This window comes from Cololabis saira, chromosome 22, assembly GCF_033807715.1.
Source record: "Cololabis saira isolate AMF1-May2022 chromosome 22, fColSai1.1, whole genome shotgun sequence".
In the NCBI taxonomy this organism is placed as follows: Eukaryota; Metazoa; Chordata; class Actinopteri; order Beloniformes; family Belonidae; genus Cololabis; species Cololabis saira.
Genome location: NC_084608.1, coordinates 30,139,345 through 30,167,037, shown reverse-complemented (window position 1 = coordinate 30,167,037; position 27,693 = coordinate 30,139,345). Strand labels below are relative to the sequence as shown.

The 27,693-nt window shown below is 41.9% G+C and overlaps 2 protein-coding genes across 2 annotated transcripts in view; both read left to right on the top strand.

The window, feature by feature from the left end:
* LOC133422947 (NACHT, LRR and PYD domains-containing protein 12-like) overlaps positions 1-27,693 on the top strand; it is a 256,789-nt gene that overhangs the window by 28,650 nt on the left and 200,446 nt on the right. The window lies entirely within an intron of this gene.
* Positions 1,491-26,873, top strand: LOC133422960 (NACHT, LRR and PYD domains-containing protein 14-like). Its single transcript, XM_061713023.1, has 11 exons — positions 1,491-1,720; positions 1,812-3,660; positions 5,094-5,270; positions 6,804-6,977; positions 10,260-10,433; positions 12,231-12,404; positions 16,296-16,469; positions 16,613-16,789; positions 19,852-20,037; positions 23,607-23,780; positions 24,597-26,873. The coding sequence occupies exons 1-11, from the start codon at positions 1,603-1,605 to the stop codon at positions 24,610-24,612; spliced, it is 3,393 nt and encodes a 1,130-aa protein (XP_061569007.1). The 5' UTR covers positions 1,491-1,602; the 3' UTR covers positions 24,613-26,873.

The window sequence follows — 27,693 nt, the reverse complement described above, 5'->3', positions numbered from 1 at the left end:
GGGTTCAGATCGGGGAGGCCGTTCCTCCCAATCACGCCTCTCCAGGTATCACTGTCATTGCCCACGTGAGCGTTGAAGTCCCCCAGTAGAACAATGGAGTCCCCAGTTGGAGCACCATCAAGTACTCCTCCCAGGGACTCCAAGAAGGCCGGGTACTCCCCACTGCTGTTCGGCCCGTAGGGTGAGAGACCGTTTCCCGACCTGAAGGTGCAGGAAAGCGACCCTCTCGTTCACCGGGGTGAACTCCAACACATGGCGACTGAGCAGGGGGGCTATAACCAAGCCCACACCAGCTCTCACCCTGGGAAACTCCACAGTAGTGGAGGGTCCAGCCCCTTTCAAGGAGCTGGGTTCCAGAGCCCAAGCTATGTGTGGAGGTGAGCCCGACTATCTCTAGCCGGTATCTCTCAACCTCACGCACAAGCTCTGGCTCCTTCCCCCCCAGCGAGGTGACATTCCATGTCCCCACTGTGAGGGTTTTAGTCCAGGGATTGGGTCGTCGAGGCCCCGGCACGACTGCTACCCAGTCCACAATGCACCAGCCTCTCATGGACCTTCCTGCGGGAGGTGGGCCTACAGGAAGGCGGGCCCACGTCGCTGTTTCGGGCTGAGCCCGGCCGGGTCCCACGTGCAAAGACCCGGCCACCAGGCGCTCGCCAGCGAGCCCCAACCCCAGGCCTGGCTCCAGGGAGGGGCCCCGGTGACGCCGATCCGGGCGACGTAGCTGTCCTCAATGTCTTTTTCTTCATGAAAAGCGTGAACCGCTCTTAGTCTGGCCCGTCACCTAGGACCTGTTTGCCATGGGAGACCCTACCAGGGGCGTAATGACAGCATAGCTCCTAGGATCACTCGGGCACACAAACCCCTCCACCACAGTAAGGTGGCGGTTCAAGGAGGGACATGTGATTTAGTTTTAATACATTTTTAATTTATAAACTAGAATCAATCCTATCACACCTCCTATTGTACTCCTTCTATATTAATAAACCTTTTATTTCCAGTTACAAATGTAACGCACCAGTTGTACCTTAACAAAGCCCCAGGTGCTTTTGTCAGATCATGGTCCAAGTGGCAGAAGATGGAAAATCCATCCTTTTATGAGGCTTGAAAAACGAAGACAAGGAAAAACTGCAGTTTTGTTGTCTATTGATTAAAGGGGAGGAATGTACAAACTCAAAAGCACCTTACGGTTCGGGAATGAACGGACGAAAAAACGCTTGGAAGAATAAGTGGAAGAAGAAAAGGGGAACCGATCCTGGGTCCTAATATCTCGCCCAGGAAAACTGGTTTTCTTAGTTTTTCTGGTGTTTTTCGTTCTTCCACTACTGGCATACACATAAACATATGAATATAAAACATATACCCATAAATAAATGAATGTGGTCTTCCAGAGACCATCTGAGCATCTGGACACTGTTGACTCATCTGGATGTTTTTCTACAACAGTCATAAATTACTTTAGTGATGAAGACATGTCTTCACAGAGGGAGGAAGAGGAGAGGAGTCGGTGTGGAGGAGCAGCCGTCCTGCTGTCCTTTGTGTCAGGACGTCCTGAAGGATCCAGTCTCTAGCAGCTGTGGACACTGGTTCTGCAGACGCTGCATGAGCTCATACTGGGACCAGTCTGCTCCACCAGGACCGTCCTCCTGTCCCCAGTGTGGAAAAAGATCCAGAACCAGAGCTGGACTGCAGACAGCCAGTCAGAGCAGAACTGTACCAGGTAAGACTGAACTTCTGTCTGCTGATGGACTCATTTCTGACAACTGGAAAGACTTTTGTTCTGTACTTTCAGAGTTCTTCTTGTCTTTCAGCAGATGCTGGTCTGCAGGAGGTCCGAGATGAACACAAGACCAGTCTGAGGAGGAGATGTGAACATGTGACTGAAGGAATCGATGAAACAGGAAGTATAACCCCCCTCAACAGGATCTACACGGAGCTCTTCATCACAGAGGGACTGAGTGAAGAGGTTGATACCCAACATGAGGTGATGCAGCTGGAGACAGCTTCCAGGATGAAGAGCCTCCATGACGCTCCAATCAGGTGCCAGGACATCTTTAAAGCCTTACCTGACCAACGTGGAGCCATCAGAGTGGTTCTGACCAATGGCGTCGCTGGTGCTGGGAAAACCTTCTCGGTTCAGAAGTTCTCTCTGGACTGGGCCGAGGGCTCGGAGAACCAAGACGTCACCGTGGTGATTCTGCTCTCGTTCAGGGAGCTGAACCTGATCAGAGATGAGCAGTTCAGTCTTCTCAGGCTGATCCAGGTTTTCCATCCATCGTTACAGAAGCTCACAGCAGAGCAGCTGGCTGCCGGGAAACCGTTGTTCATCTTTGACGGCCTGGATGAAAGCAGACATTCCCTGGACTTCAACAACGGTCCGGTCGTGTCTGACGTCACACAGAGCTCATCGGTCAACGTGCTGCTGACCAACCTCATCCAGGGGAACCTGCTTCCCTCAGCTCTCATCTGGATCACTTCCAGACCTGCAGCAGCCAATCAGATCCCTCACAAACACGTGGACAGGGTGACAGAAGTACGAGGCTTCACCGACGGCCAGAAGGAGGAATACTTCAGGAGGAGGTTCAGGGATGAAGAGCGGTCCAGCAGCATCGTCTCCCACATGAAGACATCCAGAACCCTCCACATCATGTGTAAACTCCCGGTCTTCTGCTGGATCACTGCTACAGTTCTGGACCACATGTTGACCACAGAGCAGAGAGGAGAGCTGCCCAAGACCCTGACTGACATGTTCTCCCACTTCCTGGTGGTCCAGACGCAGAGGAAGAGGAACAAGTACCAGGAGGGACATGAGACGAGTCCACAGGAGCTGACGGAGGCTGACAGGGACCTTCTCCTGAAGCTGGGGAGGCTGGCGTTTGAACATCTGGAGAAAGAGAAAGGAAACATCATGTTCTACCAAGAAGACCTGGAGCAGTGTGGTCTTGATGTCCCAGAGGCCTTGGTGTACTCAGGAGTTTGTACCCAGATCTTCAGGAGAGAGTGTGAGATCTTCCAGAAACCCGTCTACTGCTTTGTTCATCTGAGCATCCAGGAGTTCCTGGCTGCAGTCTACGTGCTCCACTGTTGCTCCACCAGAAACACAGATGTGCTGAAGAACTTCCTGGGAAAAGATTCAGATGAATCCATGGATGACTCCTTGGAAGAAGACTGCGGATACTCATCTCTGGATAAGTTCCTGGAGAGAGTCATGCTGAAATCCCTGGGGAGTAAAAATGGCCACCTGGACCTGTTTGTCCGCTTCCTTCATGGTCTTTCTGTGGAGTCCAACCAGAGACTGTTAGGAGGTCTGCTGAACCAGACGGAGAACCATCCAGGAACCATCCAGAGAGTCATCAACAACCTGAAGAAGATGAACACTGAGAGTATCTACTCTGAAAGTATCTCTCCTGACAGAAGCATCAACATCTTCCAGTGTCTGATGGAGATGAACGACCTCTCAGTTCATCAGCAGATCCAAGAGTTCCTGAAGTCAGAGAACAGATCAGAGCAGGAACTCTCTGAGTTCCAGTGTTCAGCTCTGGCCTACATGCTGCAGATGTCAGAGGAGGTTCTGGATGAGTTGGACCTGGACAAGTACAACACAACACTATGGGGTCGAAGGAGACTGATTCCAGCTGTGAGGAACTGCAGAAAGGCTCGGTGAGTCCAGATGGATCAATAACACCATCAGTTAGCAGTTCACTTCTTCAAATCTTGTTTTGATCTTGAAAATGAAAACTTTTGAAGTTGGATGTGTTTGTTTTATTCTGGTTCACCTCAAGTCACCTCAACCAGAGGTTCATGTTTCAAACACTTGATCTAGTTGATGTTTTTGCTGGTCAGAGATGAATCTATGTAACGGAGAAAGATGAAACATGTGAACTTACAGCCAGTTTTACAGAGAATTCATCAGATCAAACATTTTCATTGAGATTATTGAAGAAGTTTAAAATTTTAAACGTATTAGAGCTGTAAACCTACAATAGTTTTATGTGGACATGATTGTACTTGGTAAGCGACTTTCATTTCATTTCATTCATTTTATTCTTTATTTCATTCAAAAAACAAAACAATTTAATACAAACACAAATACAAATGTTCCTAACTTATGAATGAAAAGGGAGCAGAAAGAAGAAGAATCTTATCTGATCTGCCCCTTTCACAAATAACATAAATTAATAATAATAAAAAAACAAACAAAAAAAAAAACAACTAAAATAAAAGGAAAATAACATTAAATAAAATTACCACCGCCTACGGGTATGTCAATCAAACTCAACATTTTTCGTTATATTTCCTTAACATACAGGCTTTAATTGTTCTTTTGAATGTAATGTTTGATTTGGATTCTTTGTTTTCTTTGTTCAGATTGTTCCATAAATTGATTCCTTTCACAGAAACACAACGTTCCATCAATTTTGTCCTGCATCTTGGTTTTATAAAAATCTCTGTTCCTTTTAAGTTATACTTGCTTTTTCTTTTTTCAAATCTTTTCTGAATGTTGATTGGTAAAGTTTTTTTATGAGCTTTAAACATAATTTGCAGAATACTATAGTCTACTAGTTCATGAAATTTCAACAAATTTAACTGAAGGAATAATGGATTTGTTGGATCTCTATATCGTTTTCTACTAATTATCCTTATGGCTCTTTTTTGCAGAATGAAAATTGATTGAATATATGTTTTACAGGCATTTCCCCAAACTTCAACACAGTAGGTCATATATGGAACAATCAGAGTGTTATATAAAATGTACAATGCTTTGTTGTCCAATAAATCCTTAACTTTGTGTAACAGAGCAATTGTTTTTGATATTTTTAACTTTGTATAATTGATATGTGATTTCCAATTCAAATTCTCATCCAGCATGACACCCAAAAACTTGGTTTCTCTTACTCTATTAATTTCAATACCATCTATATTAATTGAAGTGTCCGTTTCTCTTTTTCTGTTACTAAATATCATGAATATTTTATGACTTTAATTCTGGTAACTCTGGTTCTGTGATCTCCTGCACCGTCCTGTAACTCCTGTGGGTCAGTCTGGCTTTAAATAGGACTTTATTACAACTGACATATTTTCTCTCATCACAGATTTGTTGGCTGTGAACTCTCAGAGACTCACTATGAAGTTGTTGCATCCGCTCTGAAGTCCAACCCCTCCCATCTGACAGAACTGGACCTGAGTCAGAACCGGTACCTGCAGGGTTCAGGAGTGAAGGTTCTGTCTGGTGGACTGGAGAGTCCAAACTGTAGACTGGAGACTCTGAGGTCAGTCCACTGGAGATGTTTCCACATTTATCCACTTATCATCCTCCAAAGATGGAACTGGCTCCAGAAGTTCTGTCCAAAATAGAATAGAATAGAATATGTAAGGGATAATGCCCGACGAGGTGAACATTATCAGAAATATATGGACGACGCGGGGCGGTTTGCCTCCACGAAGTCCATATACTGTATTTATGATAATGTCACCTGGAAGAGCATTATCCTGCTTATACCACGGTACCCACCAAAAAACATAAATATTAAATCAGTTATTCATGCTTTAATGTGTTTTCAGTGTAAATCATTAGTTTTATAACAAGCCGCAGCTGAGCGCCTGAGCGACTATTTAATCTCTCGTCTGCAGCCGTTGGAACATGGTAAGTTACAGAGTTTTTTAACAAGCCATAACTCAGTTTCCTTGGTAACGGGAGATATTCTAGTCCGCTCAGCTCCGCTCAGCTAGTTTCTTTTCTCTCCTCTTCTGCATCCCATTCATCAAAATTGTTCAATTCACCAAATAAATTAAAAGAAATTAGAAAATCCCTCATGTGGCCGTCCTGCGGTAGCCGGGTCTTCTTCTCTGAATCTCCGTTGCCGTGGTTGCCACCTGGCAGTTGATCCAGCGCAATTATATTAAAGTTATCAGGCAGTTTGACCAAACTTGTTTTCTAGGTGTGTAGATTATCACTTTTAACCTACACCTCCCAGCCAATCAGAATCAAGTATTCACACAGACCGTGGTATAAAGTAAAATAAAATACTAAAGTCATAGAATAGAATAAAATAAGAATATAATAGAATAGAATAGAATAGAATAGAATAGAATAGAATAGAATAGAATAGAATAGAATAGAGGTTTATTAGCATTTGCACCCGACGCTACCGGTACATTGGAATTCTTTTGCGTTCTCCCAAAGTCAGGCAAGTCAGAAATACACATAAATAACAAAAGGATAAATAACTATATAATGACAGTCAACATTTATTGCAATAACAACAATGTACATATAATACAAAACTATGTACACCGTATACAATGTCCTTGTATAGCTGAGGACCCTGAGTTGCATTCACCGTAAAATACAGGACATTTACCAGGTAGATGAGAGATTTATTGCACATTTGACTTCTGCTTTTGTAAGTATTGTATTGCACGTTGTGAGGGGGTTGAACTTTCTTCACCAGAGCTGCAGTGTGTTCTGCCCAGCTGAGGCTCTCACTGATCTGAAGGCCCAGGAACCTGGAGCTCTCTATTCTATTCTATTCTATTCTATTCTATTCTATTCTATTCTATTCTATTCTATTCTATTCTATTCTATTCTATTCTATTCTGTTCTGTTCTGTTCTGTTCTGTTCTGTTCTAGCAGAAAACTCCAGGATGTTCATTAAAAGGTGAACGTGTCAGAGGAGCAGCCAGGAACCAACATCATGGATATAATAGTATTTAAAACCTGTTTTATAAAGTCCAGATACCAGTGATGACCCACATGAACCTGATGACTAAGTTGATATTTGAAGAACTTACTTTTTGTTCAGATTGCAGGACTGCGATCTGTCAAAGATCAGCTGTTCTTCTCTGGGCTCAGCTCTGAAGTCCAACCCCTCCCATCTGGAACATCTGGACCTGAGTCTGAACAAGCTGCAGGATTCAGGAGTGAAACATCTGTGTGGTTTCCTGGAGAGTCCAGACTGCAGACTGGAGACTCTGAGGTCAGTTCACAGATTTAAAACAACTAGAGGTTTACTGAACACTAACTAACTAGAGTTATCTAAACACTAACTAGAGGTCTACTGAATACTAACTAACTACAGGTTTACTAACACTAACTAACTAACTAACTAACTAACTAGAGGTTTACTAAACACTAACTAGAGGTTTACTGAACACTAACTCACTAGAGGTTTACTAACACTAACTAGAGGTTTACTGAACACTAACTAGAGGTTTACTAAACACTAACTAACTAGAGGTTTACTAAACACTAACTAACTAGAGGTTTACTAAACACTAACTAACTAGAGGTTTACTGAACACTAACTAGAGGTTTACTAAACACTAACTAGAGGTTTACTAAACACTAACTAACTAGAGGTTTACTAAACACTAACTAACTAGAGGTTTACTAAACACTAACTAACTAGAGGTTTACTGAACACTAACTAGAGGTTTACTAAACACTAACTAACTAGAGGTTTACTAAACACTAACTAACTAGAGGTTTACTAAACACTAACTAGAGGTTTACTAAACACTAACTAACTAGAGGTTTACTAAACACTAACTAGAGGTTTACTAACACTAACTAACTAACTAACTAACTAACTAGAGGTTTACTGAACACTAACTAGAGGTTTACTAAACACTAACTAACTAGAGTTATCTAAACACTAACTAGAGGTTTACTGAACACTAACTAACTAGAGTTATCTAAACACTAACTAGAGGTTTACTGAAAACTAACTAACTGGAGTTATCTAAACACTAGAGGGTTACTGAAAACTAACTAACTAACTACAGGTTTACTAACACTAACTAACTAGAGGTTTACTAAACACTAACTAGAGGTTTACTGAACACTAACTAACTACAGGTTTACTAACACTAACTAACTAGAGGTTTACTAAACACTAACTAGAGGTTAACTGAACACTAACTAGAAGTTTACTAAACACTAACTAACTAGAGGTTAACTGAACACTAACTACAGGTTTATTAAACGCTTACTAGAGGTTTACTGAACACTAACTAGAAGTTTACTAAACACTAACTAGAGGTTTACTGAACACTAATTAGAGGTTTACCAACACTAACTAAAGGTTTAATAACACTAACTAGAGATGCTAACTAAACACTAACTAGAGGTTTACTCAACACTAACAAGAGGTTTACTGAACACTAACTAACTAGAGGTTTACTAAACACTAACTAACTAGAGGTTTACTAAACACTAACTAACTAGAGGTTGACTGAACACTAACTAACTAGAGGGTTTACTAAACACTAACTAGAGGTTTACTAACCAGTAACTAGAGGTTGACTGAACACTAATTAACTAGAGGTTTACTAACACTAACTAACTAGAGGTTTACTAAACACTAACTAGAGGGTTACTAACACTAACTAACTAGAGGTTTACTAAACATTAACTAGAGGTTTACTAAACACTAACTAACTAGAGGTTTACTAAACACTAACTAGAGGTTTACTAACACTAACTAGAGGTTTACTGAACACTAACTAGAGGTTTACTAAACACTAACTAGAAGTTTACTGAACACTAACTAAAGGTTTACTAAACACTAACTAGAGGTTTACTGAATACTAATTAGAGGTTTACCAACACTAACTAGAGGTTTAATAACACTAACTAAAGGTTAACTAACACTAACTAGAGGTTTACTGAACACTAACTAGAGGTTTACTAAACACTAAGTAGATGTTTACTCAACACTAACAAGAGGTTTACTAAACATTAACTAGAGATTTACTGAACACTAACTAACTAGAGGTTTAGTAACACTAACTAGAGGTTTACTAAACACTAACTAGAGGTTTACTAAACACTAACTAACTAACTAGAGGTTTACTAAACACTAACTAGAGGTTTACTGAACACTAACTAGAGGTTTACTAAACACTAATTAGAGGTTTACCAACACTAACCAGAGGTTTAATAACACTAACTAGAGGCTAACTAAACACTAACTAGAGGTTTACTGAACACTAACTAGAGGTTTACTAAACACTAACTAATTAGAGGTCTGCTAACCAGTAACTAGAGGTTTACTAACACTAACTAACTAGAGGTTTACTAAACACTAACTAGAGGTTTACTAAACATTAACTAGAGGTTTACTAAACACTAACTAGAGGTTTACTAACACTAACTAACTGGAGGTTTACTGAACACTAACTAACTAGAGGTTTACTAAACACTAACTAAGAGGTTTACTAAAAACTAACTAGAGGTTTACTAAACACTAACTAGAGGTTTACTAACACTAACTAACTAGAGGTTTACTGAACACTAACTAGAGGTTTACTAAACACTAACTAGAAGTTTTCTGAACACTAACTAGAGGTTTACTAAACACTAACTAGAGGTTTACTAACACTAACTAACTAGAGGTTTACTGAACACTAACTAGAGGTTTACTAAACACTAACTAGAGGTTTACTGAACACTAACTAGAGGTTTACTAACACTAACTAACTAGAGGTTTACTAAACACTAACTAGAGGTTTCCTAACACTAACTAACTAACTAGAGGTTTACTGAACACTAACTAGAGGTTTACTAACACTAACTAACTAACTAACTAAAAGTTAACTAAACACTAACTAGAGGTTTACTGAACACTAACTAGAGGTTTACTAAACACTAACTAGAGGTTTACTAACACTAAGTAGAGGTTTACTAAACACTAACTAGAGGTTTACTAACACTAACTAACTAAAGGTTTACTAAACACTAACTAGAGGTTTACTAACACTAACTAGAGGTTTACTAAACACTAACTAGAGGTTTACTAACACTAAGTAGAGGTTTACTAAACACTAACTAGAGGTTTACTAAACACTAACTAGAAGTTTACTAAACACTAACTAACTACTAAAGCTGAATAAACGCCCACAGCAGCTACCGGGTCGTCGGTTGATTTCTACTCTGATCCTGATAGTTTACTGCTAAAGAAGCTCATAAAGTCGTCACTACTGAGAGCTGCTTTCTATTCTATTCTATTCTATTCTATTCTATTCTATTCTATTCTATTCTATTCTATTCTATTCTTCTGTTCTGTTCTGTTCTGTTCTGTTTTAGCAGAAAACTCCAGGATGTTCATTAAAAGGTGAACGTGTCAGAGGAGCAGCCAGGAACCAACATCATGGATATAATAGAATTTAAAACCTGTTTTATAAAGTCCAGATACCAGTGATGACCCACATGAACCTGATGACTAAGTTGATATTTGAAGAACTTACTTTTTGTTCAGATTGCAGGACTGCGGTATGTCAAAGATCAGCTGTTCTTATCTGGGCTCAGATCTGAAGTCCAACCCCTCCCATCTGGAACATCTGGACCTGAGTCTGAACAAGCTGCAGGATTCAGGAGTTAAACATCTGTGTGGTTTCCTGGAGAGTCCAGACTGCAGACTGGAGACTCTGAGGTCAGTTCACAGATTTAAAACAACTAGAGGTTTACTGAACACTAACTAACTAGAGTTATCTAAACACTAACTAGAGGTTTACTGAAAACTAACTAACTACAGGTTTACTAACACTAACTAACTAACTAGAGGTTTACTAAACGCTAACTAGAGGTTTACTAACACTAACTAACTAGAGGTTTACTAAACACTAACTAGAGGTTTACTGAACACTAACTCACTAGAGGTTTACTAACACTAACTAGAGGTTTACTGAACACTAACTCACTAGAGGTTTACTAACACTAACTAGAGGTTTACTGAACACTAACTAGAGGTTTACTGAACACTAACTAGAGGTTTACTAAACACTAACTAACTAGAGGTTTACTAAACACTAACTAACTAACTAGAGGTTTACTAAACACTAACTAGAGGTTTACTAAACACTAACTAACTAGAGGTTTACTAACACTAACTAACTAACTAGAGGTTTACTGAACACTAACTAGAGGTTTACTAAACACTAACTAGAAGTTTACTAAACACTAACTAGAGGTTTACTGAACACTAACTAGAGGTTTACTAACACTAACTAACTAGACGTTTACTGAACACTAACTAGAGGTTTACTAAACACTAACTAGAGGTTTACTGAACACTAACTAGAGGTTTACTAACACTAACTAACTAGAGGTTTACTAAACACTAACTAGAGGTTTCCTAACACTAACTAACTAACTAGAGGTTTACTGAACACTAACTAGAGGTTTACTAAACACTAACTAGAAGTTTACCAACACTAACTAGAGGTTTACTAACACTAACTAGAAGTTTACTGAACACTAACTAGAGGTTTACTAAACACTAACTAGAAGTTTACTAAACACTAACTAGAGGTTTACTGAAGACTAACTAGAGGTTTACTAACACTAACTAACTAGAGGTTTACTGAACACTAACTAGAGGTTTACTAAACACTAACTAGAAGTTTACTAAACACTAACTAGAGGTTTACTAAACACTAACTAACTAGAAGTTTACTAAACACTAACTAGAGGTTTACTGAACACTAACTAGAGGTTTACTAACACTAACTAGAGGTTTACTAAACACTAACTAACTAGAGGTCGACTAACCAGTAACTACAGGTTTACTGAACACCAACTAGAGGTTTACTGAACACTAATTAACTAGATGTTTACTGAACACTAACTAGAGGTTTACTAACACTAACTAACTAAAGGTTTACTAAACACTAACTAGAGGTTTACTAAACACTAACTAGAGGTTTACTAACACTAACTAACTAAAGGTTTACTAAACACTAACTAGAGGTTTACTAACACTAAGTAGAGGTTTACTAAACACTAACTAGAGGTTTACTAAACACTAACTAGAAGTTTACTAAACACTAACTAACTACTAAAGCTGAAGAAACGCCCACAGCAGCTACCGGGTCGTCCTGGTTGATTTCTACTCTGATCCTGATATTTTACTGCTAAAGAAGCTCATAAAGTCGTCACTACTGAGAGCTGCTTTCTATTCTATTCTATTCTATTCTATTCTATTCTATTCTATTCTATTCTATTCTATTCTATTCTATTCTATTCTATTCTATTCTGTTCTGTTCTGTTCTGTTCTAGCAGAAAACTCCAGGATGTTCATTAAAAGGTGAACGTGTCAGAGGAGCAGCCAGGAACCAACATCATGGATATAATAGAATTTAAAACCTGTTTTATAAAGTCCAGATACCAGTGATGACCCACATGAACCTGATGACTAAGTTGATATTTGAAGAACTTACTTTTTGTTCAGATTGCAGGACTGCGGTATGTCAAAGATCAGCTGTTCTTATCTGGGCTCAGATCTGAAGTCCAACCCCTCCCATCTGGAACATCTGGACCTGAGTCTGAACAAGCTGCAGGATTCAGGAGTGAAACATCTGTGTGGTTTCCTGGAGAGTCCAGACTGCAGACTGGAGACTCTGAGGTCAGTTCACAGATTTAAAACAACTAGAGGTTTACTGAACACTAACTAAATAGAGTTATCTAAACACTAACTAGAGGTTTACTGAAAACTAACTAACTACAGGTTTACTAACACTAACTAACTAACTAGAGGTTTACTAAACACTAACTAGAGGTTTACTGAACACTAACTCACTAGAGGTTTACTAACACTAACTAGAGGTTTACTGAACACTAACTAGATGTTTACTAAACACTAACTAGAGGTTTACTGAACACTAACTAGAGGTTTACTAACACTAACTAACTAGAGGTTTACTAAACACTAACTAGAGGTTTCCTAACACTAACTAACTAACTAGAGGTTTACTGAACACTAACTAGAGGTTTACTAAACACTAACTAGAAGTTTACCAACACTCACTAGAGGTTTACTAACACTAACTAGAGGTTTACTGAACACTAACTAAAGGGTTACTAAACACTAACTAACTAGAGGTTTACTAAACACTAACTAGAGGTTTACTAAACACTAACTAACTAGAGGTTTACTAAACACTAACTAGAGGTTTACTAAACACTAACTAACTAGAGGTTTACTAAACACTAACTAGAGGTTTACTAACACTAACTAACTAACTAGAGGTTTACTGAACACTAACTAGAGGTTTACTAAACACTAACTAGAAGTTTACTAAACACTAACTAGAGGTTTACTGAACACTAACTAGAGGTTTACTAACACTAACTAACTAGAGGTTTACTGAACACTAACTAGAGGTTTACTAAACACTAACTAGAGGTTTACTGAACACTAACTAGAGGTTTACTAACACTAACTAACTAGAGGTTTACTAAACACTAACTAGAGGTTTCCTAACACTAACTAACTAACTAGAGGTTTACTGAACACTAACTAGAGGTTTACTAAACACTAACTAGAAGTTTACCAACACTAACTAGAGGTTTACTAACACTAACTAGAAGTTTACTGAACACTAACTAGAGGTTTACTAAACACTAACTAGAAGTTTACTAAACACTAACTAACTAGAGGTTAACTGAACACTAACTAGAAGTTTACTAAACACTAACTAGAGGTTTACTAAACACTAACTAGAGGTTTACTGAAGACTAACTAGAGGTTTACTAACACTAACTAACTAGAGGTTTACTGAACACTAACTAGAGGTTTACTGAACACTAACTAGAGGTTTACTAAACACTAACTAGAAGTTTATTAAACACTAACTAACTAGAGGTTAACTGAACACTAACTAGAAGTTTACTAAACACTAACTAGAGGTTTACTAAACACTAACTAGAGGTTTACTGAACACTAACTAGAGGTTTACTAACACTAACTAACTAACTAACTAACTAACTAGAGGTTTACTGAACACTAACTAGAGGTTTACTAAACACTAACTAACTAGAGGTTAACTGAACACTAACTAGAAGTTTACTAAACACTAATTAGAGGTTTACCAACACTAACTAGAGGTTTACTAAACACTAAATAGAGGTTTACTAAACACTAACTACAGGTTTACTAAACACTAACTAGAAGTTTACTGAACACTAACTAGAGGTTTATTAACACTAACTAGAAGTTTACTAAACACTAACTAACTACTAAAGCTGAAGAAACGCCCACAGCAGCCACCGGGTCGTCCTGGTTGATTTCTACTCTGATCCTGATATTTTACTGCTAAAGAAGCTCATAAAGTCGTCACTACTGAGAGCTGCAGGAAGCTCGGCTCAACAGAGTTGTGTCTCTTTGTCAGCCTGGCTACAGCGCTGAACAGAAAACGTGGGTTATTTGTATTATCCTCTATCCACGATGAATAATGAGCTGCTCTAACTGGGCGAAGGGCTTTTTTATAGACTAGACTTTTTCCATGCACGATAAGAGTCTACAGACTTACAAGAGAACCACTTCCTTTCCATTTTACACACTTTTTGTTTCAGCATTTCAGCATTTTCAGTGACATTAACCTTAATAACATCACTTAGATGATCCAGAGCCTGTCTGCAAATACAAGTCGCTGCACACTACGCAATGGGAGGACACTCACACAACCTGTGAGTCACACAAAAAGGCACCAGATGTTGTTCCTCCCAAGAGCGTACAAGCTTTATCAGAAGTAAAACAAACTTTTTTAGCATTGTCTTACAGTTGATATTTGTTTTTTATTTTTTTCTCAATAGAGCGGTCCTCTTGTGTCAAAGTGTAAGAAACATCATTATTCATATTGTTATGCAATGATGTATCTCAAATAAACTAGAACTTGAACTTAGTGAACAATACCAAAACATTATTGCTGGTCAAGGACTTCTTAACATTTCTTTTTTTTTTTTTTTTTTTTTTTCCCCCTTGTCTGCACACATATTATTGATTGATACCATGACGGTAGAAACCAAAAGTGTATATATGTGCATTATTACTATATTTAATATATACATATATATATACGCACACATATGCGTACATATACATAAATATACACATACAAACCCAGTGTTTTTTTTTTTTTTTTTTTTTTTTTGGGGGGGGGGGAGGGGGTGGGGGGGGTGACGACATCCACTGCCAATCCAGGAAGCAGGAACACACGGAGACACATGTCAAGCACTGGAAATCTGCAACAAAAAACCACAAACAAAGCACGAAACCGGCACGGAGCCAACCAAAACAATAACAGCAATCGACCCAAATCTTGAGATCTGATCTAAGCTATCGCTACCGCTACCTAAACCCAAAAACTAGAGAGCCAGCATGCAGGTGAACATGCCAGTGTGTATGTCTATGTGTGTGTGTGTGTGTATGTATATGATCATGCGTGTGTGTGTGTGTGTGTGTGTGTGTGTGTGTGTGTGTGTGTGTGTGTGTGTGTGTGTGTGTGTGTGTGTGTGTGTGTGTGTGTGTGTGTGTGTGTGTGTGTGTGTATATGCATGTGACTAAATGACTATATGTGTGTATGTGTGTGTGTGTGTGTGTGTGTGTGTGTGTGTGTGTGTGTGTGTGTGTGTGTGTGTGTGTGTGTGTGTGTGTGTGTGTGTGTGTGTTGTGTGTGTGTGTGTGTGTGTAATAAACCAAACAAAGCTCCACCTGAAGTGTATCTATAGTGGGGGAGGGGGGGGAGCAACCCCGCCACCCGCGAGACCAGAGGCCGACACGGAAGAGCCCGGAACCCAGGCCACCGGCAACCCCACAGAGGGGAGAAGTAGGAGGGAGGCAACCCACCGCCTGCGAGGTCCCCCCCCCCCCGGCGGCGGCCGAGGGGGCCCGCGGGCGGGGCCCCCACGGCGCGGAAAGAAGCAGCCAGGGATCCCGCGGCGGCGGACCGCGACCCAGGCAATCCCCGGCCACCCGGCCCGGGCCCCGGTCTGTCAGGGATCAGCTGTTCTTCTCTGGTCCCAGGAGGCCCTCACCCTTCAGGCCAACGACCCCCACCCGGCAGGGGGCCAGCCTGCCCGGAGAGACAGAGCCGCCCCGGCCGCCGACGCGGGCAGGCGCACCCGTCCCCCACGAAAGTGGCCCTCCAAGACCAGAGGGGCGCCCCGCCGCAGAGGCAGCGGGGGGGACCGGAGACGGGCCCGGAGAGAGGGAACCCCCCAACAAGGCGACACCCGCGCAGGCCTGACAACGGAGGGCCCCAGACCCAGGCATCCCATTCACTCATCCATTCACCTATCCGATACCTATACTAATAATAATATAATATACTATAAATAATAATAATACTAATAATACTAATAATAATAATACTACTAATAATAATAATAATAATAATAATAACCATCTTTCTTAACATTTCAACTTCAGAGCTGTTTAACAATGAACTTATTTACACAAATATGTTTTCTGAAACATTTATTTCAACACAGTTACAGCTGTTTCTTCTTCATTCAGGTTGGAGGGCTGCGTGTTGTCAGAGATCAGCTGTTCTTCTCTGGTCTCAGCTCTGAAGTCCAACCCCTCCCATCTGAAACATCTGGACCTGAGCTGGAACCAGCTGCAGGATTCAGGAGTGAAACATCTGTGTGGTTTCCTGGAGAGTCCAGACTGCAGACAGGAGACTCTGAGGTCAGACATGTTTTAGTTGTGTGTTCAGATGAATCTGATGTGAAAGTTGTGTTGACACTAACCTGCAAACATCAGGCTGATCTCCTGCTGATCCACACTGACCATCTTACTGCTCTGGTTTCTTCTTCTCTGGTGTCTTGCAGCTTGCAGTGCTGCGGTCTGTCAGGGATCCGCTGTTCTTCTCTGGTCTCAGCTCTGAAGTCCAACCCCTCCCATCTGAAACATCTGGACCTGAGATTCAACTACAAGCTGCAGGCTGCAGATGTGGAGCAGCTGTCTGGTCTGGTGGAGAGTCCACACTACCAGCTGCAGACTCTCAGGTCGGTTCTGACTGGAGCTTTTGGAGTTTTCTTGGAGGTTTTGGTCTCCTCAAACAGAGAAGACTCCGTCAGTCCAGATGAAGGTGTTCCAGGTGTTGATCGTCTGAACCTCCTGCTGCTTCTTCATCATTCACTCACATTTCATGTGAAACCTGCTGTGATCCATGTCTGTTCTGTTAGAACCACACACACCTCACCGTCACACATGTGTGTTCTGTTAGAACCACACACACCTCACCGTCACACATGTGTGTTCCTGCTGTCAGGAAGCAGCTCCAGGTCCAGACAGAACCTGACAGAACCAGACAGAACTGAGTTACATATTCATGTTTAAATCCTCTATGAAAGCTCATCTCTGACGGAGACAGACCCCCCTGAAGACACAGACCACACACGTCCTGAAGGAAGACGGGTTTCTGCTGACGGCTAACAAACTAACATGTTGTTCAGGTTTCAGGGACTAGGCTGAAATGACGGCTGACCAGGAGTAAAGAACCCTCATCTAAATAATTATTGATCCAAATAGGAATCAGAGGGGACCAGGAGAGGGAGACGGGGACCATGCAGGGACGGGCCACCGGTCCAGAGACCAGGACGGTCTGTAGTTCTGTTACTGTGAGGCAGAAGACAGATCCAGGAACAGCGGGCCAGGGTCAGAACCCAAGACAGACAGATAAGCTCAGAGACAGACGTAGCGATCAGGGCTGGACCTGAAACAGGTCTAAGGACACAGATCCGGTCCAGCATAGCAGTCCCAGGAGAACCGCTGGAGACCGGTATCTGCAGGGAGACCACAAACCCACTCTGGTGAGAGTGAGAGCTGCAGACGGTTTAAATAGAAGAGGAAGAGGTGAGGATGATGAGGGTGATCAGCTGGCAGGAAACTCTTCATCTCCCTCCAGAAGGTTCTTCATGGACCGCTGTAGTCGCTGTGAGGTTTGGGTTTGTCGGTACCGCCGTATCTCTTTACAGCAGACGTTCTCCCCCGGGCTCCGCGCTGTTGCACATTCACTGCACGTGCACCGTCCCACATGTGAACATATTGTAAAGTAAAAGTGTGGCTTTAGTCAACAATGGAAGTGTCCAACAGCTCTCTCAGTCAGCAGCTGCCCGGTCCAGAACTCATGAGTGACGTTCAGAAGCTTCGTGCAGCAGTTGTTGTTCTGGTTCTGGAGGAACGGAGAGAAACGCTCGTTGATAAACTGGTCTCCACGCCAGAACCAGCACCACGCAGTTTTTCCCATCAGCCTTTAACACGTGTGGCGTCTGTGGAGGGAGGAGCAGCAGAGGCTGCAGAGAGCAGCAGGAGGAAAGAAGCAACAGGAAGTAACATTAGTCTGTCAATCAACACCACTCTGATCATCCCAACCTTTATTCCATGAAAATAGATGTTATCTGTAATAAGTAGATAGTTATGATCCAGTGAAAGGACCAGCAGCTCTTCCTGCTGCTGCTCCCTCAGACAGTCCACACCAGATCCTGGAGCAGAAGAAGTTCAGCATCGTTATGTCAGATATCACATCTCACAATCAACAAGACCAAACTGCTGCTTTTCTTCATGAAGATGCTCCAAACACTGTAAAATAAGTCACATCTGTGACTCCGCAGAGCTAAAAGTAAGACGTATAATCAGCTGAGAGAGTAAAATGTAGTTTATCATTTTGAACAACAAAGTACTTTGTTTACTTTCAGGAATATTGTTGAATAGTGTTTAATACTCTTATTACTATCAGTGGGATGATGCAGGTCCTGTATGGAGTTCTCCAGAACCTCTTCTCCTCCTACAATCGCTTCTGTTCGATTGTGATAAGTCTGTCATTTGTTTATTCCTTTATTAACAGAAATATGATAAAATAATGATAATAATTCTGATAGAAATATCAAAACGTTGATGAATGTTGAATTTGACGGCAGCAACAGAACCAATAAAAGTCCAGTCCTGCATTCCCAAGTCCATACAGGGTCTCCATGATCCTCCGATAGTAATCAGAGTACTCACCACTACTCTAGAATACTTTGTTACCACATTCCTGAAAGTAAACGTAGTATTTTGTTGGTTGTCGTTAAAAATGATCATCTGATCAAAGAGAAGATCCGGTATCTCCGTCCTGCGTTTTATGTGGAAGTTTCAAGAATCCTGACAGACGTGTTTCTGAACTGTGGAGTTTCTGAGTGGACATGAGGGAAGATCATGGAAACGCCAGGCAGAAAGAACCGGGCCAGGATTTGGACCAGGAACCTTGTGACTGTGAAGCTCCAGTGTTGCCCACCACACCCCCCTGAACGGAGGAGGAGAAAACACTCATCTAGATGTTTATCTGTGTTTTATTCTTTCTCCAGGTGGGAGCGCTACAGTTTGTCAGAGATCAGATGTCGTCCTCTGGTCTCAGCTCTGAAGTCCAACCCGTCTGATCTGGAACATCTGGACCTGAGTGAGAACATCCTGCAGGATTCAGATGTGAAGCAGCTGTGTGTTCTCCTGGATGGTCCAGACTGCAGACTGGAGACTCTGAGGTTTGTTCTTTGACTGAAGTTGTAACAGTTGTGAGTCCTGCAGCCACAAACACCTGAGCTGCACTGAACCATCCTGGTCTCTGGACTCATCTGCTCCTGACATCATTAGAAACAAGCTGAAGTGTCTGCAGGCTGCTTTCCTCTCCGTTGAGCACAAGTGTGCAGTATAGAGTGGTGAACGATGTTCCCTCAACAAAGACGTCTTCATTCCATCCCAACATGAACTGAACCTGTGCAGCAGAATGTTTGTTTGTGCAGAGATCGTGCAGCATCGTCTACAAACATCTTCATCTGTCATCTGTCCAAGATATTTAATCTGATCCCAAACACTGAGATTCTAAAGTTTGTACCGACTGAGATATTCCAACACAACATGAGTTTGTATGGATGGATCCACTGGTGGAGCTGCAGAGCTGCAGAGCTGAAGTCACTACGTCTTTATTGGAGTAGCAGCATGATGTCATGAATATTGATGAAGATCTTTTTCACTGGTTCTGTTGGAACCTGCATCCTGGTGGTTCAACTCACATCTTTTATTCTTCATTCAGGTTGGAGAAATGCAGGATGTCAGAGATCAGCTGTTCTTCTCTGGTCTCAGCTCTGAAGTCCAACCCCTCCCATCTGAAACATCTGAAACATCTGGACCTGAGTGGGAACAAGAACCTGCAGGATTCAGGAGTGAAACATCTGTGTGGTTTCCTGGAGAGTCCAGACTGCAGACTGGAGACTCTGGGGTCAGACATGTTTTAGTTGTGTGTTCAGATGAATCTGATGTGAAAGTTGTGTTGACACTAACCTGCAGACATCAGGCTGATCTCATAATATTTTGCTCGATGTCTTATTATGGGATGCCCCGCTGCATTAACCTCATTACACCAATGCTGATTGGCTGGTGAAACGTGTCCGTCCACCGCAGGTAGGTGGATGAGGTGTCGGCTCACGGAGAGACGCCCTCTCAGCAGCAGGAGCCCGGTCCCCGGGGCCTCGTCCCTCTACTGCCAGGCCATGGAGAGCTGGGGCTGCTCCGCACGCCTCCCATGGAGCCACTGGTTGCAGCTTCCAGGCAGCCGGCTTTCAGCGGTGTCCTCCAGGAGCCCCGGCGGTGTCCTCCAGGAGCCCCGGCCTGCCGTCCAAGTCTGACTGTCTTCAGTCGGCCCCGACTGGAACGCCGTACGAGGCGGCTGTCCTCAATGTCCTCTCCCTGCTCACAGCGTCACTGGCGAGTCCCGTCCTCTCTGACCCCCGGGGTCCGTCCTGTCCAGGAAGGTGGTTACTATCCTTCTCAGTGTCCAGCAGGAGTGATATTGTCCTTCTTGCAGGACCTGGTTGACAAACGGAAAGCCTTCTCCACGGTGGATTTTACTTGCAGCTATCGCCGCCGGTCACGTGGGCTTTGGGAAGGAAACAGCGAGCAGCACCCGCTGGTTTCTGTTTTCTGAAGGAGCAGGCTTCTCCCCGTGTCCAGACCACTGGTACCACCATGGGATCTGGCTGTGGTTCTGGAGGGGCTTAAGGGTTCCCTTTGAGCCCCTGGAGAGGGCAGACGTGGAACACGTGTCTCTGAAGGCCGTGTTGTTGCTGGCGCTGGTATCGGCTAAGCGGGTTAGTGACATCCACGTGCTTTCAGTGCAGCCGTCATTCGCTCAGCTTTTTCCGGGGGATTGAGGAGGATTTTGAAGCCCAACCCGGCATTTGTGCCTCAGGTGGGGGTTCATGTTCTCCCCTGGACCTCCTGGTTTTGCTGCCCCACCAGGGGAGCTGGGGTGGTATGCGTTATGTCCCGTCTGTGTGCTCTTACATAGATAGGACGAGGGGCTTCAGGAGGAGCCATCAGCTGTCCCTTGGGCTGGTCCTCATACGGGGAGAGTCACAAAGCAGCTCTCCCACCGGCTGCTGGAGGCGACTGCTCAGGGTTTGTAGCCGCCTGTGGGCTTGCGTGGCCACTGGACTCGGAGCCTGGCGGCATCCTGGTTCTGATTCAGGGGGGTTTCTGTCCAGGACATCTGTGCTGCGGCGAGTTGGTCCTGCCTCTCACTTTTGTCCGTTTCTCTATGCTGGACGTCTCCGCTCCTTCACGTACGCTTCTGCTGTCCTAATGTCGTCCACACGGGATATCTAAGGTAGGTGGTGCTCCCTGCGCCGGACGGACACGTTTAACCAGCCAATCAGGATTGATGTAATGAGATTAAAGCAGCGGGGCATCCTATAGTGAGACATCTAACTTGTTTGTTTGTTTGTTTGTTTGTTTATTTGTTTTCACATATAGAAAACATTTGTAACACAATATAAAAGTACAAAGAAATGTGAAGGAGAAAGCCTAAAAACCCTCCAGGGGCTTGAGAAGTGGCTTTCTCCATTTACATACATCTAAAGCATTGGAAGGCAATACAATTTATAAAATTAAAGGGGGGAGGGGGGATAGTATAACTAAATACAAAAACATTAAACAAAAATCAATAAAAATGATAAGATTGGGTACACCTGGTTAAGTTGGAAGACCGTATGGGAAGTATTTATTGTTTAAAAGAGTTGATTTTAGAGCTTTTTTTAATTGATTGGATGAGAATTGCCATAGGTATGAAGGTAATGAGTTCCATATTTTTGATCCTCTGAAACCAATATTAAACTGAGATTGTGATGTGCGAGTCTTTGGGGGTCTGAGGTGATTACAGCTGCGTGTTGGATAGGTATGGACTTGTGAGTTGTAACTAAAAATATTATGGAAGAAAGGGGGAAGGGTTTTCCCAAGTGAGCCATGAACAAACAGACCAATTTGGAGATGGTTCACCTGGAAAACACTGAGGACCCCTAGTGAACTAAATAAAACCTGAGAAGAATGTCTAGGATGAACACAATGTATTGTTCTGACTGCTCGTTTCTGAAGACGGTATAAAGGCTCAAGTTTGGTAAGATGGGTACTAGCCCAGACTATATTACAGTAATTAATATAAGGATAAATCATAGAATAATATAACATAATGGCTACCTCAGAGCTGATCAAATGACGGGTTTTACGTAAAATACCAACACTCTTAGCAATCTTAGTAGATATAAACATAATATGTGATTTCCAAGATAATGATTCATCTATCATAATGCCGAGGAATCGTGTGGAGAACACATTAGTTATAGGGATATTATCGATGTATATTTTAGATGATTTGTTCAAAGAATGTGGTTTAAGACCAAAACATATGAAGTTAGTTTTTTTTATGTTGAGTGATAATTTATTAGACCGAAACCAAACAGACAGTTTACCAAGTTCTTCATTCAGGACGTTTATAATGGTGTCGGGATCTTTATGAGAATAAAGGACACTTGTGTCATCTGCAAAAAGGATTTTAGACAGTTTATCTGAGACATTTGAAAGATCATTAATATATATCAAAAATAACAAAGGCCCCAGAGTCGAACCTTGAGGCACTCCGCATTGCAAGTGAAGGGGTGGAGAATTAATTCCATTGTAAGATACAAATTGCTGTCTGTCTTTAAGATAACTCTTGAACCATAGAAATGCATTATTTTTTACTCCAATATGCGACAGTTTCTGAAGAAGAATATGATAATCGACTGTATCGAATGCCTTGGACAAGTCCAGAAAGATACCAATAGTATTTTCCTTTCTATCTCTAGCATTATAAATTTCATTTACTAGGTGTATAAGTGCCATATATGTTGAGTGCTTCTTTCTGAACCCGTACTGATGTGTATAAATAATGTTGTATTTATTAAGATGTTCAATTAATCTATGATAAACAAGTTTTTCAAGTATTTTGGATATAGCAGGCAGAATCGATATAGGTCTGTAATGATTAAAAATGGCAGGGTCATCATCTTTATGAATAGGGATGATCTTAGCTATTTTTAGTTCGGAAGGAACTATTCCTTGTTCCAATGAGAGATTAAAAATGTGAGTAAGAGGTAGTAAAATAGACTCATGAATGATTTTCAATAGTTTACAATCAATATTATCATAACCTGGCGAAGAATCCTTCAAACCAAGTAATGTCTTCAAAACCTCATCCTTTGATACCATTGGGAAATGCATATTTTCAAGGATAGGATAATTCATAAATTGAAGGGGATCGTGGCTACTGGGTGGAATCTTGGAAGCCAAATTAGGACCAACTTCAGAAAAAAAAATATTAAAACTATTGGCAATTTCTTGAGGGTCAGAAATAACCCCCCTATCAACCTTAAATTCTTTGGGCAAAGAATTTAAGGTTGGAATTTAAGGATTACTCAGAGAACCGGGGTTATGTAAATAACCTAAAGTTTCTTCTACTCTGGTGTCTTTGTTCAGGTTGAAGGGATGCTGGCTGTCAAAGATCAGCTGTTCTTCTCTGGTCTCAGCTCTGAAGTCCAACCCCTCCCATCTGAAACATCTGGACCTGAGAGGGAACGGCCTGCAGGCTGCAGATGTGGAGCAGCTGTCTGGTCTGCTGCAGAGTCCACACTACCGGCTGAAGACTGTCAGGTCAGTGGAGGTTGGAGTCGGTCCTGCTGCTTCCAGCAGTTTTCTACTAAAACCAGTGTCTATCAAAGATCCAGTGTTTCCAGTGAAGCTGCAGCTTCTCAGCGGCTGCTTTCCCCAGTAAAGCTGTGAGAGGAGGATGATGACAGGCTGCAGGATCAGAGGATCCAGATGTGTGTTGTAGACCAGTGTTGTGCTGGTGTTCACGTGTCCACAAATAAAGGAGTATTCCAGCTGACGGCCTTCCAGGATGTTCAGACACACAGTTGCTCCACTGCAGCTCTGAACTGTGAAGGAACCCAGAATGGAAAATCCACCAATAACCTCGTCCATGTGGCCGTTTCACACGGAATAAAAACAGGAACAAACAATAATGGGATTACGTTTTTCAACCAATAATATAATAAGTTATCACATTATTGTTCTAGTATAAGAAAACATGTACTTTATAATCTAATAACTGCAGTGATAATATAATAATATATAAACAGGACGGAATTTTTCGTAAAAATTAAATGTTTGTGCAGTTAGTTCCTCATTAATAGGTTCAGTTGATGGAATAGTCGTCGTATTGGTTCATCGAGGTTACGAACTCTGCAGAACTCTCCTTGTTTATGTGCATAAATATGTAAACTTATCATTTCATGTGAGCGTCTCTTGACAAGGGAAGTCAAGACACAACTGAAACACGAGGACACAGGGTTTCAAAATAAAACAGGAAACTCTTGTTGTGATTTCAGGTGTAATTATAAAATTATTTCCAGATGTCATGATTTTAGTGTCAAATAAAACAACAGTCTCATCTGTTTTTATCTGCAGAATAAAACGGAGCTAAACAGATGACGGTGGACCAGGTGGACTCTTCTCAGAGGAGACGTCCTCCTATAATCTCTCAACACCAGCAAAGGTTGAAACATGTGGCTCCACCAACCTCCACCTCTCCTTCATCAAACTCCCTGGTCTGACGTTCTACTCATTATTTGGACTAAATGAGGTTCAAAGCGAGTCTTCAGAAAACCTCTCGGTGACGTCACAGAGGGTTTTAAGTTCTTCTAACTTAACTCGGTCTGTTGTTAGCACTCAGCAAGATGTTTTTGTACAACTTTAAAAAAATACAGGTCGTCAAAGGTTGTGCTTTTGAGAACAAGGTTTGTTTAGAAGGAAAAAAGAACCGAGTCGGTGTCGTTGCTGTACAAGGAGAGGACATTTATTGAAGAATTCCCAACATCACAGATGTGTGTTATCTGAGGTTGTCTCTTTCAGATTCCAGTGATTCAGACAAAGTGAATTCATCCACTCACATGCAAGTCACACACCTGTGCACTCACCTGCTCCCCCAGACACACAGGCCCACGGTCCAACATACGTTCACAGTCTCGATACGTACAAAAATTGATACAAATACAAATAATACCACAATAAAAACATTGTAATTATTCTTTTTTTAAGAAATTCTTACAGTTTAGCTATGTTCTCTATTCTGTAGAAAGACAACTAAGCTTTAATAAGGGAACAATAATTTTTTCTGCCCTTCTCTAAAATGATCAGTATATCATCAATGAAAATTATTACAGTGTACATACATATACGTGTGTGTGTGTGTATATATATATATATATATATATATATATATATATATATATATATATATATATATATATATATATATACACACATGTTTGTATACATATATTCATTTTAATCTATGATTTCTCCGACGGCCCGTTCCTGCTGACTTTATTCACAGGCTGTTGGTTCAGATCCTGACGTACGAGGACTCGCTGGCCTTGGAGCCCCGACACTCGCATGTATCACTCTTTAAGAATCCATGAACGACAAAAAAGATGACAAGATGAACCAAAACATCCCAGCATGTACAGTCTTCAGAGTCCATCCACCCAAAAACAGGCGACGCTCCGTCTTTGCATCCCCAAGATAACGTTGAGGTCGACTGTACAGTCGTCCAGTGTATCGTCTCGACTATCGATGGGTAAAAGCCCAGATGATGAGATGCTGTTCAGTGTTGTGTAAGAAAATGTTTCTCACCCTCCAGTTTCTAAAGTCAAACCCGACAACGTAATAATATCAAGTGAAAACAGAATAAAAGAAAAGTCCCCATACAAACTGCATAACTTATTAAACAGCAACGAATCAGAGCAAACATATTCACCAAACTCAAACTCCTGTTATATTGTTGTTTGAAAAGCCTCCGATGTGAAAGGAACCGCAGATTTGGAACAAAAAAGGAGAGAAAAAGGTTGGGCTGCTGAGTCTAACCCGGAAGTAAAGGAGGTTGCAGTTCCTTGACTGACCACTCGGGGCTGGCTCCAAAGACGAGTCTCCTTTGGCCTCCGTGTTGAAATGTCTACATTTCCAGCAGAAACAAACTTACTGGTCAAGAATATAGTTCTGGTCCCCGTAGCTGGATGCTAATGCTAAACTTTCTTTCCAAAATCAACCAAATGAGTTAAACATTTTAAAAATCAAATCACATCCTTAAAAACACCGGAGCGAGAAGTTTTGCACATCAGAAACTACGGAGCAGCGTATGGACTAAAGCCTGATTTACACTTCTGCATTTCTTCTTCATCGTTATAAACGCGGGCGAAACGATAGTTTGTTGTGTTATGATTTTATGAAACTGTTAAAAGTATGAGGGGTTTTTTCTATAAGATTGTACTCTGATAGTTGCTCTCAGCGCAGAACCAGCTCCTGTTTTCATGACCAGACTGATTAGCTGAGTTCTTCTTTAGGTGAGGACGGTGAACAGGAACGGATGTTTAAGATTGATGGTTCCCCTCCTGTTTTTCTCTGGGTTTTGGTTTTCGTAGATCTTTTCTGGGTCGGCATGTCGGATTAGAGATAGACAACAGAAAATATATGGCTGAAAGTGTGACATGTTTAAGTTTCTTTTACTGCAGTCGGCCTCCCAGATAAGGTTCAACATCGGCTCCTATAACGTACAAAACACCTCCCTTTTCAGTATAAATATGACTGGATTGATGACCAACGTGTGCATTTCTCTATTGTGGTTTCAGAAAATTGTACCTCCGGCTGGAAAACATTGTGCATGATATAATAAAAAGCTTCTATTAACTTTGATTCTGTTCCTGGTTTTCTTATGGTTCACCAGACAAATGACTCGAGCTCAATATTCATCAGCTCCACAGAAGGAAAGTCTGCTCTAGGAGGCGACGCGCTGCAGGAAAAGAGCCTACACTAGTGGCCGCTTCGCAAGGTCTGCTTTTACCGCCAAAAGTGACAGAATAAAAAGCTGGTGAGAACAACGAGCAGCAAATGTTAAAAAGATCCAGAAACCGCCTAAAATACCAGGAATTGGGTGTTTGATGACGGAACCTCCAACCAAAACAGCTCTTCTATTATCCAGATCTACTTGTTACTGTTGTTACGTAAATACATTTACAACAGATGCCCAAATTTGAACATCTAGGGCTCCTCGTTCAGAGTTTGTAAAAGTCGAAGAAGCAGATTGACCTGAACGGCAACGTGAAAGAGCTCAGGAACTGCAGTTTCTAGTTACGCTGATCTGTCAATGAGCATCTTCAGTGGGCGACCCCAACTGTTACTGCTCTTGAGAACTGGTTTCATGCTGGAGACGCCTTGTTTGTGGTGGAATCTCACCTTTCATCTTGTTAAGGACTGACTCGTTTTTGGAGCCAGATCCAGCTCGTGGGAGAAAGTTGCTGCTTCTCTAAAAGGGCAACGTTAAGTGACCATTTCAGCAGCAGAACTGCGTTGCGTGAGTGTTGTGGTCGTCACAGCAGCGACATTACAGGCGGGGAGGGTTTGTTGGGGGTCCAGATATCCCCGCCAGCCGCCAGTGGCTGCAGCACTGAAATACTGGAGCGGTGCTACCGTCTTTCTTTCATGATTGTCAGCTTCCGTCTGGCGCAGG

Coding starts and splice junctions, on each gene's coding strand:
- LOC133422960 (XM_061713023.1), top strand. CDS start 1,603: ATGAGCTCATACTGGGACCAGTCTGCTCCACCAGGACCGTCCTCCTGT. Junction 3,661..5,093: donor AGGAACTGCAGAAAGGCTCG/GTGAGTCCAGAT, acceptor CTCTCATCACAG/ATTTGTTGGCTGTGAACTCT. Junction 10,434..12,230: donor TGCAGACTGGAGACTCTGAG/GTCAGTTCACAG, acceptor CTTTTTGTTCAG/ATTGCAGGACTGCGGTATGT.